Below are 12,097 nucleotides of genomic sequence, written 5' to 3' on the forward strand. Positions count from 1 at the left end.
CGCGGTAGAGGTGCTAGTAGGCGCGGTCGAGGTGCTAGTAGGCTCAGTCGAGGTGCGTGGTAGAGGTGCTGGTAGAGGTGCTGGTAGGCGCAGTCGAGGTGCTGGTGGAAGTGCTGGTAGGCGCGGTCGAGGTGCTAGTAGGCTCGGTCGAGGTGCTGGAGGTCTCAGTAGAGGTTGCGGTGGAAGTGCCAGTAGAGGTAGGTTGAGTGGTAGGGCCGGTGGAGGTGCTGCTGCTCGTGGGGGGGTTGCCGTTGCCACAAGGCTCATTGGACAGGAGATCCTTGGCAATGTAGACACTCAGACGGTTATTGCCACCGCAGATGCGGGATGCGTCGCCGCCGCAAGGAGCATTGCAGTCCTTCTCATCAGCCTTGCTGGTGCGAGAGAGAACGTTGCCACACCAGCACTCGTGGGCGTACTCGGTAGCGGCAATGGGGAAGCCCTGGGACTTGCAAGCAGCAATGCAAGACTCAGGGGTGAAGGTGGTGGGTTCGATGCTCTCGGGCCAGGGGAAAGCACGGCCCAGATTGTTGAGATTGTCGACGTAGCAGCCGCTGTAAGCGTAGTCGGCGACGGCGACCTCGCTGGGGGTCTTGGTGTAAGTGGGATCCTCCCAGATGTTGAGGGTGCCCTTGCCACCGCAGAGCTGGGCCTTGTTACCATTGCAAGGGTAATTGCAAGAGGCGTCGGCGGTCTTGTCAGCAGCGATCTCGTCACCGCAGTAGCAGACACCGTAGTAAGTGAGACCGGCATAGCGGAATCCGTTGCCCTTGCAGACGGCGGTACACTTCTCGACAGTCAAGTCGCTGCCATCAATCTTGGAGCGCATAATGAGAGCTGTGTCTCCATTGGTATAGCAGCCCTTGCTGGTGAAAGGGGTGTAGTTGTCGGTACAGGCGGGAAGCTCATAGTTGGTGGCGGTGGTGAAGGTGGCCAGCGACAGGACCGCGGCAGCAGCCACGATAGACCTGCGGAAGGTCATGGTGAAAGAGTGCCGGATGGAGTAGTCAGGGTGATGTAAAGAAAGGGTAAAGAAGGTAATATAAAACGAAGGCTGGCGCGTTGCAGAAATATAGCGGCCGGGATGAGGGGTGAGGTGGAAGAGACAAGGACCCGTGGAGAAGAGAAGACGAAAGAGAGCAATGAGACGGGGGTGAGGGGATGTATATATACACGAAAATCAAGAGATGAGAAGCAGAGAGGCAACAGAGCTGGGAGCCATCATCCTGGGAGCTGGACGGAAATCTGTCGACTGGCGTCGACGATGCTGGGAGACCCGCCGGACTAGAAGCAGGACCATATCTGGATGTGGGATGGCATGGCGGTGGCTTTCAGGGCCAGGAAAGAAAAGCCGATGCGTGCGTTCTAGCCTCAACAGCTTGGACCACAATCAGGTGGTGCTGACGATGAGCTCTGGGCCTGGGTGACGATTGAGGCCTGGCACTAGTTACGGATACTTGGCCAGCTTGTGGACCTTGAAGGTCGGCTCAGGTCTGCAAGAATGTGTGGCAGCCTAGCAAAGTGGCCAGGGGTGGGAGATGTGACATGACCAGGGTTCACGGAGCAGGAATTGGCCTATCCGCGAGGCTCAACATCGATGTCCGTGGCATTGGTGATGAATGCATGGCGCTGACTTGTTGTGGGGTGCGGGCGAAGAAGAGAGGGTAACGGACTGTTGGCCCTAGTTGATCTTCATCAATTTGAGCCAGTATTTCTTGCAGAAATACATTGATGCTGTACAATTGGATTAGAAGAAGCCAGTAAGAGAAGGAGATAGGGGGCTTACCAAGCGATGGAGGAAAGTTGGAAGTGAGCTTGAGTAGTGCTCTACCAGCAGCAGTACAGCGTTGACCCGGAGCAGTGGGTTTGCGAGCAGGAGAAACTAGCAATGTGCGTAGCTTGTTTGGGCAAGGCGAGGGGATGCAGCTAGTCAAGGACTGATGGAAAAAAAAAAAAACAGCGAAAAAGGTCTGAGAGCGGCGTTCGGGCAGGAGCCATAGCCATGAAGCGGAAGTGGTTGATGGGAAAAGCGCCGAGCGGAGAAGAGGAGAAGAGCAGAAGAGGAGCAAAGAGAAAAAAGAACCAGGATAGCTGCGGGATCGAGTGGACCTGCATTAGTGGACAGCGCAGGTGGCAGCTGTGGCAGTTGCCAGCGTCGATTGACGGCGGCCAAATTTAGATCGTTGCCAGATAGGTAATTATTACCTCAACTTAGTCTAGATGTGCAGGACACGAGAGGAGAAGTGGTCTGAATGATGTGGTTTGCAGGCAAAGCCCCTGTTGGCTGTTTGCACATGTGTGTTGCCGGTGTTGAGCGCGCAACGCCTGCTATGTTCTCCTCAACGCCGTTGCACTGATAGTCGGCACGGATAAATGTTTGACGAAGCGATATACACTGCACTAGTAGTTACCTAAGGTTTTAGATAGTGGTGGTTGTGCCACCGTAGGTGTGGCTTGACATTGTGGCAGCTTGGAAATTGCCCAATCCTACCCTGACAGCCAGGACGGGACCTATTTCGGGCGCGTTGCGAGAATTCTAATTATTACAAGTTACGTGCATCCTTGTTGCAGTTTTGGCTCCCGGGGCTGAGCCGATCAACCGGGTTACGATTTTTTTTGCATCACTTGAGAAACGTTTAGCGGTTTATCAGCATTACTTGCAGTGCTGTCGATGCATCGTCAGTCCTGCTCAGATGGGCGATACAGAAGAGCTCTGTGGGGACAGCGACCCAGCATTGGCGGGACCGGAAACCGAAATCCCACGGGGGCCAAAATTATTTGATTACTCCGTGTGGCGCTACTATTTCAATCCACCAGACCTCCAAGCGACCCAAGTTGTAGAGTGTTTTTCAAAAAGAAAGGACAAAGCAAAAAAATAAAACCAAAAATTGACGATACTTTGCGGCTTCAAAAGGGCCTCGCCTTATCCGTCCCTACCGTCTAATACGTTAGTGTGGCACTGGCCTCCCCACGCCTACAGCCACAGCACTTGCACGGTTTTGCGCTTTGTCTGCCATCCTCAGCCACTTCATGCAAACAGCCCTAGACATCAACATCAGCAACGAACTATACCAACTCTCTTCAATTGGGTTTTACAGGACCTCAACTTATCAACTATACGGGCTGAAAATAATGACCAACCTTACCCATCGATCAAATTCCACGACTGCTCCAGACAGTTGCGGCTGAAAAGGACGCGGGGTCCGGCAATTGCTGCTCTGAATGGACCGGGCTAGAAGCTGCATAACACGAGCCTCCAACGCCTCTAACATGCATCAGCTTGGGCGTTGCCTCTGCAGGTGCAAGGTGCAGGGAACAAGGGAAAGGGAAGCCCGATTCTTGCATCCCTGCCATTGGCCCAAAAGAAGACGAACAATAAACAACTCTCCCTCTGCGGATTGTCGGCCTGCACCTCGGCCAACGCGCAAAGTTGCCAAGTCAGTACTTTGTCATTCTTAGAAGAACAGACACTCCGACATGCTCTAATTAGCTTACCCTACCCATCCCGCGTCTCGCTGACCATGACCGAGCACAAACACCAACATCACCTGCGACTCAGTATCAACTCCGGCGTCACCGCCCACCGCCAGTCAGGTCAGGTACAAGCTCCGCCCATGATGATCCCCGTCCAGGAACAAGCGAAGAACAAAGAGCCCCGATGGAGCCGCGCTACCAACAAGAACATTGTCCTCAAACTCAGACGCCACCACGGTAACCACCCATGTGGTGAAGCTCTCTTCAGTGGAGCTTGGTCGCCAGTTCTTTTCCTTCCATTTCGCCTTCCTGCCAGACTCGGGAACAACACCTTTTGATCCAACGGGCTTGCTCGGAGCAGCAGCTACTGCAGACTGCAGTCGTCTGCAGTCTGCAACCCCCAGCCCCCAGCCCACAAGCCCGCCTGAAACACCGAGCATCCCGGCCTCGACAGTTGCTATATCGTTATATGGGTACTTGCCTGTCAGAATACGATACATCCTCTTGGCGATACTGAATAGATCGACCCTATGTATGGCACGGAGCCTTACATCTCTTTCATCCTGACTCTTCACTGCGCACTGACATGTACTCATGCTTGATCAAGAGGTGACAGAATCTAGGCCACGACCCAGCGAATACGAACCCACAGAGGGGGAAACCTTGTCAAAGACCAGCAAAGTTTCTGTCCTCGGTTGCGCATTGTCAGCGGGACCCCGGAGCTGTTCGCCTTAGCCGAGGAGGCCCCCCAGACATGCGCAATATGTACTATTTCGGTCCTTCATCACCAACAGCCCTCGTCGATGCCGAACATCAACTCTCTACAAATTAGTTGGCCGCCTATCTAATTTCGCGAATCGTTGCCCCCAAAAATAAACGATTTGTACAAATTAAACAATCTTATTGTAAAGAAACCTAGTCCCACTCACGTATGACTAAAAACGGTCAAGCCGGGTCTTAGTCTGGGTCCTGGGCCTAGATCTGTCAGTACTACCACTAATAATCAGCTAACTTAGCTCGTGGAACATCTTTTTTTTCCAACAATCTGGGCTGAAATGGACTTCTCGGAAGGCGTGAGGGCCGTCGCGCGGTGGTGGCCGACGACGCTCGCCTCAATATGCGGAAACCTTGCCCGCAAATCCTTCCTACACTGACGAGCAGGCCTATGTAGGGATACTTCAAGACTCCATGACGATCAATACCATCTCTGCTCAAGGATGATGAATGCGACGGCGGGAATCCCCTCTGGTTTCGGACCCCATCTTAACGCCGTCACTGGTCACTGGCATTGCCGCCCGCGTCGCCACCAACCTAACGTCGAACACGGGGTGACCGCACACAAACCCCTGCCAACCGCACAGCTAAAAGGGGTATAGTATAGAGATCAAAGAGGAAAGGCGTAGAAGGTATCCACATGTGCACTGTGTTTTGATTTGTTAGAAATTTTTAGCTAATTTCGCTAGCGGGGCTAACACGCCCTTAAGACCAAGGAGCCAGTCGGAGGATATCGGCCACTTGAAATTACTAGAGGACGCCTAGAATAATAATCTTCCGCTAGGGTGTGACCCTAACCAGTCTAGCCTAGTTAGGTAATGATAACAGGCCCTGGCTGTGCGGTTAGCAGGGGTTTGCGTGCGGTCACCCCGTGTTCGACGTTATGTACTTTTGGAAGCGCAGAACGTGCTGAAGGAGCGAGGTTGCGAGGACACAACCTTACAAAAGCCACTGCATGTCTCGGACCGGAAGCAACCCGCGTTCAGGCTGCCCTTTGACCTCTCCTCCTTCCGTCGCTCAGCCACGCCGCTCTTCAGTGTCAAAGTCGGCTCGAGATTAGACACATGTTGAACACGTAGTTAAAACTATCCTCTCACTAGTTGGAGCCCAGTGGTCTGGTTCACGTTCCCAAAATGAGTCTGGCGTGGGGTTCCCCCCCTCCCCTTTTGGCGCTCACGCTTGTCCGCCAACAGCTGGTGTAAGTCCGGAGCTATGCCAAGTCCTCAGGAACAGACCAAGCCGCCCCCGTTGTCCTCGGTAAGAGCGGACAAACTTCCGAAAACTCCCCGTAAACTTCGTAATCATAACTGCCTGGACGAGTTATTATCCGGGTCGATCCCGTAGCCACTGTACCCCAACGATCAGCAAATCTCGAGAGCGATGTACAAATCTTGCGCCAGTGAGCAGTCGCCGATCCTCTCCAACAGAAGACATGTTCGTAATTATCACCCTGGTCTTTCATTGCCAGACAACCAAAACACAACTTTTCCGTCATGTCATTGTGAACGGTGACTACGGGTAAAGACAGATAGGAGCCAATCCTGCGTGTGGGTGTCGGTTAGCGTAACTGTGAACACAGTTGATACGACGCAAAGCAGGGACTGCAGAGATGCTGAAAACTACAAGAAACCCCAAACCCAAAAACCACTCAGACGCGCCCATATAGGCTCGTGCAAAGGGAAAAACTAACCAGAGCCTGCATATGTACGGCTACAGTACCGCATGTGACGGAAACCGATTAACGATACTGGAAGACTACTGGTGTAAGCGAGCCTGAAGGCGGGTTATTACATTGGGACCGGCCGAAAAGAGAGAGCGAGCGCTCGGATGATTCCGCCGAGGTGCTCGCACTAATCGCCCAAAGGAGTTGGTCGTCCCCCAGGCGCCGCGTTGTTCAGCTATTCTCTTTCAACGTGGCGTGCAGCATCGCTTATTACTGGGGGGAGCGCATATTAATTACCCACTAGAATAACAACAATCACTATACCAAAAACCAAGGCTCAAGACCATGATCTATTTCAAGCATATTAGATGACAACACCACCCTCGTCCAAGTGAAGCCCGCGTGTGGCGCGCCATGCATCACGAATCCTATCCTCACAAGATTTGCCTTGTCTGGGGAAGATGTCTCAGCCATCTCGATGTCGGGAGACACAAAATAGCCCCGCGACCAGGACGTTGCATCGAGCCCGCCCGCTCCCGGCCGGTATTTTCTCCTGGACTCGTGTAGAGAGAGTACGAATGACACCTTGCCACATCATCCAATTGTTGTCCCCTTTGTCTCCCTTGTAGTTTTATGTAATAATAGTGACTCTCAGTCCGGTGTACAAACATGCTTACCGCCCCGCCAGCGATGTATGCGCCACGGCCCCGACAATCCGCAATCTTTGTGTGTTTTGCTTCATTGGGGGGGGGCTTTGTCTCAATTGTCCTGTCCATCTAGATCTTGGCGACTGCTTTGCACTAATAAGAGCGAAATCCGCTCACTGGCAGAGCTGAAAAGCAACAAGGAGAGAAGAGGACGTCACTTCGTAGCTCTGAAGGGACATTGCATAGTCTCAAAATAGTCTCACGACACCAAATGGCAGACCGCACATCCTGGCCATTAGCACTGCATTTGCAGCTGTTTACCTTTTGTGTTCTCCGAACTTGATCTTCAACTAACTAATCTAGAATTCTCCGTAACTAGAGCGTATCTTCAGATGCTAGCCTGATGGCGCTTTTCAACAAAGCAGCCAACACTTAAGTTGCACCTTTCCCATGGTGATCCGTCTAGTTTCTTCTCCCACACGCCCAGCTGCCGTCCTCCCATCATAGTAACCTCGCCGCAGAATCTCGCCCCCCCATCTCCAAATGAAATCCTTCGTGACGTGGTCTGCGCTATTTAGGCTCCTCGGGCTGGCGATGACCCCCGGTTACCGTCCCCATCCCTGTGGGCATCTGCAGTGGCGTGGGCTAATAAATAACATCGTGCTGTTTTCAGCTGGCAATATGCTGCTCTTGGCGTGGAGCTGATGGACGGGGGTTGATATTGGACCTCATTCCCCTCCTCTTTGCAGACGGCTATGTTGCGTACATAGTTATCGAGACCAAGTCCCGAGGCAAGCGTGCACCTTAGGTTGGGGGAACAGGGGACAGTCTGCCGGACCCTGCCGCTCGTGCGGCTCAACTGAATCTCTGACATTGGTTGATGGCGCACCGAGTCATGGGCTGCAGGCGGCTGTCTTTTTTTTAAAATCAAAAATTGGGTTGAGGCGGTTTCGACTCGCGCGCACTTTTTCCAGATGTACGGATGCATGGCAACCTCTCCGCTGTTCTGCTAGGCACGGCTCTTGGTGTGAGCCTGAGAGGAGGAGAGCGAGAGGAAATACCTCCAGCAGGTGCTCTTGAAGTTTGTCTGTCTTGAAGGAGACCAGCATATCGTAGACGTTGGCTGTCGAGGCATACTCACATCACAGCTCTAGAGACCTGCACATTTCATAGAACAAGAATTTTTAAAGTCAACCATTTATTCTTTTTTTTTTAGGTTTATATCTTCAGCCTGGTTGTGCTCCTGCCCATCCTCACATATAAAGACATTGGCAGCAAATTAATGTCAATTCTAGAGTACACCCAGTTTGCAACCTATGTTCATTCCCCAAAATGTCCAAACGCCATTGTGAAGTTTCGAGGCTGTCTTCTTTCCCTTTCCCACTGTTGTCTCCTGAGGAAGGAAAAGACGAAATAAGAGCAAGCCAGAAACCGATTCAAAACAGATGCTTTGCTATTTCCGTCATACTTTTTTGGCCAAAGCAAAAAAAAACAACAAATCAAAAACAAATCAATTAAAACCATCTATGCCTTGCCGCGCATATGGGGAGGAACCCACTTGCCAGCGGTGCGCGAGGGCAACTGCTCAGAAGGAGCAGAGTCGTGCTCCTGCGGCGGCTCAGCCCGTCTGGGAGGAGGAGCCTCATCACGCGAGGAGCCGCGACGGTCCATGGGGATACCGCGGGGAGGAAAGTTTCGGGGAGGAGGCGCGTTGTCCTTCTCCGACGACGGGTCGGCGCTGCCGTCCTTGGCCGCCTGGCGGTCGCGCCAGCTAGGCTTGCTACCGGCGAGGTTGAGACGGGGCGGGCCACCAGCGGAGGGACGGTCCTGGGAGTCGCTTCGTTCCATAGACCGGCCGCCGGCAGGGGCAGGGACAGGCGCGGAAGCGGAAGCGGCAGTCCTGGAAGCCTCTCTCTCACGCCAGCTGCCACCGCCGATTTGGGGAGGTCGGCGGTTGTCGCTGTCACCCGAAGGTTCGGCGCCGCGCACGGGACGCTCCTTCTCGGCCCTGCGGCGAGCGAGAGCCTCATCTTCTCTGCGTTGTTGAAGGGCCGCCTTCTCCAGCATCTCCTGGCGCTCCTTGTCGCGCTGCTCCTTGAGCTTAGAGAGTTCGGCCTTGCGGGCCTCGTCGCGCAAAGCCTGCTCCTCCTTCTCGCGAGCGGCACGCTCCTCGGCCTCCAGGAGCTCTCTCTCCTTTTCTTCACGTTCGCGCTTCTCGCGCAGCTTGCGGTCGCGGAACTCCTTCTTGCGAAGGGCAATCTGTTTCTCAAGCTCCTTCTCGGCGTCGCGACGACGCTTCTCGAACTCGTCGCGACGACGCTCGTGCAGGTTCTCCCTGAAAGACTCATACATAGGTACGAGTCTGGTCAGACGGTGCTTGAGCTCAACATTGGCCTTGTGCAACTCCTCAGCATCCTTGAGCTTCTTGGCCGTGTTCTTCTCATAGATGGCACGGTCCTGCTCGCACTGCTTCTCGTAGTCCTCAGCCAACTTCTGGCCTTCCTCCTTGCGGTAGGCACGCTCCAAATGGTCGATACGCTTGCCAGTGACTCTGAGCTTCTCCTTGACATCGTGCTTTTCACGCTCCAATTGGCTTAGCTTGATCTCACGGAGACGGTTCGTGTCCAGGTTGTCAATGTCGTCCAGATCAATGTCGAGACGCTTGCCGTCCATCTTGAGTTCCTTGATTTGCTGCTCGACCTCAGCCCTGCGGACCTTGTCGCGGTCTTCCTTGAGACGTCTAGCTTCGCGCTCTCTCTGGTCATTCTCCAGACGTTTGTCCTCAGCCTCCTGGAGAGCCTGCTCCTTGAGGCGCTTCTGGCGGGCGTTTTCCTTGTCCTTGCGGGCCTGAGCCTCGGAGGCTTCCTCCTTGCGCTTATGGATAACATCTTTGCGGGCGAGGATAGCGAGATGCTCCTTTTCAGCCCCAGCCTTGGCACGGCTGAGCGCAGCATTGCGGGCATCCAAGCGCTGTTGATTGAACGCAGGATCAATATAGTGGCAGGTCGTGAAGAGAGCTCTGGCTAGGCGAGTGAGCTGGGAGCGGACAATCTCAGAGGGGGTGCTCTGGAGACGTTGAATGGCGCCGCCATCGGCCTCGGCGGAACCAGCAGCGGAGCCGCTGTGGCCAGCCTTGGACGAGGAGAAGATGTCGCTGTCAAAGCTGAGAACGCCAGTGGCATGGTCCATGCGGATGGCAAGGTCACCTTTCTTATTACCGTTCATGATGAATTTCTCAATAGTGCCGCGGGTGATTTGAAACGGCTCAGGGAACTGAGCAAGGGTCTGGACGAACTCAAGATCAACGGTATCGTAGACCTGGGAGAGCTGCTGGAAAAGGCGAGTAAGAATGACCTGCTGCAGAGGAAGAATATAACGTTCCATCTCGGAATCATCGCCAATCTTGCTCAAAATGGGAGATATTTTTTGGCAGATGGAGAGAGGATGAAAGTCGACCTCGAGGATGTTGTAAAGCTCCTTAATCTCAGGGCGAACACGCTGAAGAAGAGACTTAGAAAGCGCGTCACGAAAGAGACGGGATCGGGTAGGAGCCTGGGCCATGCCGAGCAGGTGAGTTAGACGCGAGTTCTTATTCTTGCGGGCCTCGTCGAAGTCGACCATGGCACCACGAGAGCGCGAGGTGCTGATGACTGGGATGGCAAGAGCGGACAGAAGAACGAAGGAGGCAGCCTTCTGGAGGTCAGCCTCGGTAGCGGGCGGGTTATCGGACTTCTTGCCCTGTCCGGAAGCCACAAGAACAGCGGAGTGGCGGAGCAGGTTGTAGTATCTGGACCAAGCAGCAGCGTGGAACAGGTAGTTCTCGCCAACGAGGAAGATGCGGGTGAGCTTCTCGTAGTAGTTGGCCATCATGACATTCTTGGGAGGACGCTTGCTGAGGTTGAGTAAAGTGTGAATGTCCTCGACACTGCGGAAGGCCTCCTGCCAGAGCTCGAGCTCAACAGCGACATTGAGTTGCTGGAATCGGGTTTCCAGATGACGCTGAAGGGTATCGGCATCATTGAGGTTGATGGCGTGCATCTGGGAAGAGTACTTGGCAGCGGTCTGGACATGGTTGCGCAGAAGCTCGCAGAGTCTTCGGAACTCAGTCTTGCGGGTGTACTTGAGGCAGAAGTCGAAAGCCTGGGAGGCGGTGCTCTGGTAGAGGATCTCGAGGCGTGCGTTGTTGCGCAGAATGTCAAGAACGGTACGGTAAGCCTCCCAGAGAAACTTGAGCCAAGGAGTGACGATGGCGCGGTCGGTGCGGTCGCGCGACTGCTCGCCGGAGACGGTGGCGAGGAGAATAGACTCGGGAGTCTCGGTGGCTTCCAAATCTTCGACGTTGGAGTCACCACCGGTGGTAGCCTCGAGGCTGGACTGGACTTCGTCGGCCTTTTGCTGCGCAGCAGTGACCTTGTCGACGGCGAGCTTGATGAACTTCTTCAGGACGAGCTGTACGGGGTTAGCAATACGACGAAAGCGGAGCGTGGGATTTATCAGTTCACAAACCTCAATGGTCGCAATATTTGTGTTTTGGGAGATATTCTTATACTGGTAAAGGGCGTCCTTGGCGAGTTTTCCCTTCTTCTGTTCGACTGAGAGTTCGACCAAGAGGAGCATAACGGGCTCGAGCGACGCGATGGGGACATTTCGGGAACGTTTGCTGGTGATGTGCTCGTGAAGTAGGGTCAAAGCCGCCGGAGGCTGGCCGACTCCGATGAGCTCGTGAGCGCGCTTCAGCACATTTTCGGGCTTTTGATGCGGTGGAGGCGGCTGTTGAAGGAAGCGTGAGTTAGCATCTCGAAGAGGGAGGGGTAGTAGGGGCAAGGGGAGTCGACGCGGGTGCAAGCGACCGCGACGCAGCAGAACGCACCATGATGGGCAACTTCCTCTATCAGATTGCTTGGGCAAGTAGAGGGGAAGGCGGAAGTTGGTTATTTGTGTTGCCGTAGCGAGCCAAGAGTGATCTATGAACCGGCTCTGGCGTGGCTCTCTGCGTGTTAGCAATGGGGCGAATTTTTCACAATTTCTCGTGTGGACGCTATCCGAGCACTGAGGGGCTTTGAAGTGCGCAGGGTCACGTGTTTTAGTTCTGTGCAGGCAAAATTTGTGGCTTAGCGGTAGTGGAGGGAACGGGCAGGAGACATTACATAGTGACCTGATTAAATATAATAGAGAGGAAATACGTAGGGAATTAATTAGAAAGTATAAAAGGACTCTTTATTACCCATAATTCCATGATCGTTTTACAATCCTAATTTACACTTTTTGTTGATCTTGTGGTGGTTGGCGCCAGTATAGTCGTTATTCACTTGTCGTTGGCAATTTTGGTGGTAAACGTTGACAACCGACGTGGCTGGCGATAAGGTTAGCACATTCTAACGCTTTTCATACCTATTCTAATATATCTAGAACACGTAATAGATATTTAGTTGTAATATATGTTAAACCTAATATATTAGTTTTCCTAGCTATCATTGCCTTTTTCTCTGTTTTCCCTTTCTTAGGGTACTGCGAGTTTGCTTGACATTTCTCGGAGAGT

General features: G+C 53.5%; 2 protein-coding genes across 2 annotated transcripts in view; both read right to left on the bottom strand.

Annotated features, from left to right (window-relative positions):
• CCM_01791 (copper radical oxidase) overlaps positions 1-982 on the bottom strand; it is a gene marked incomplete at both ends in the record, with an annotated part of 2,447 nt that extends 1,465 nt beyond the window's left edge. Inside the window, one exon of the mRNA XM_006666946.1 lies at positions 273-982. Within this exon, the coding sequence (XP_006667009.1) occupies positions 273-982 (710 nt within the window). The remainder of the gene's footprint in view (positions 1-272) is intronic.
• A 7,100-nt stretch (positions 983-8,082) lies between these two features.
• CCM_01792 (eukaryotic translation initiation factor 3 subunit EifCa, putative) lies at positions 8,083-11,431 on the bottom strand (the record flags this gene model as incomplete). Its single annotated transcript, XM_006666947.1, has 3 exons — positions 8,083-11,007; positions 11,065-11,328; positions 11,429-11,431. The coding sequence occupies 3 exons, from the start codon at positions 11,429-11,431 to the stop codon at positions 8,083-8,085; spliced, it is 3,192 nt and encodes a 1,063-aa protein (XP_006667010.1).
• Positions 11,432-12,097: the final 666 nt, after the last annotated feature.

The sequence above is a fragment of the Cordyceps militaris genome (genome assembly GCF_000225605.1).
Source record: "Cordyceps militaris CM01 unplaced genomic scaffold CCM_S00001, whole genome shotgun sequence".
Classification (NCBI taxonomy): domain Eukaryota; kingdom Fungi; phylum Ascomycota; class Sordariomycetes; order Hypocreales; family Cordycipitaceae; genus Cordyceps; species Cordyceps militaris.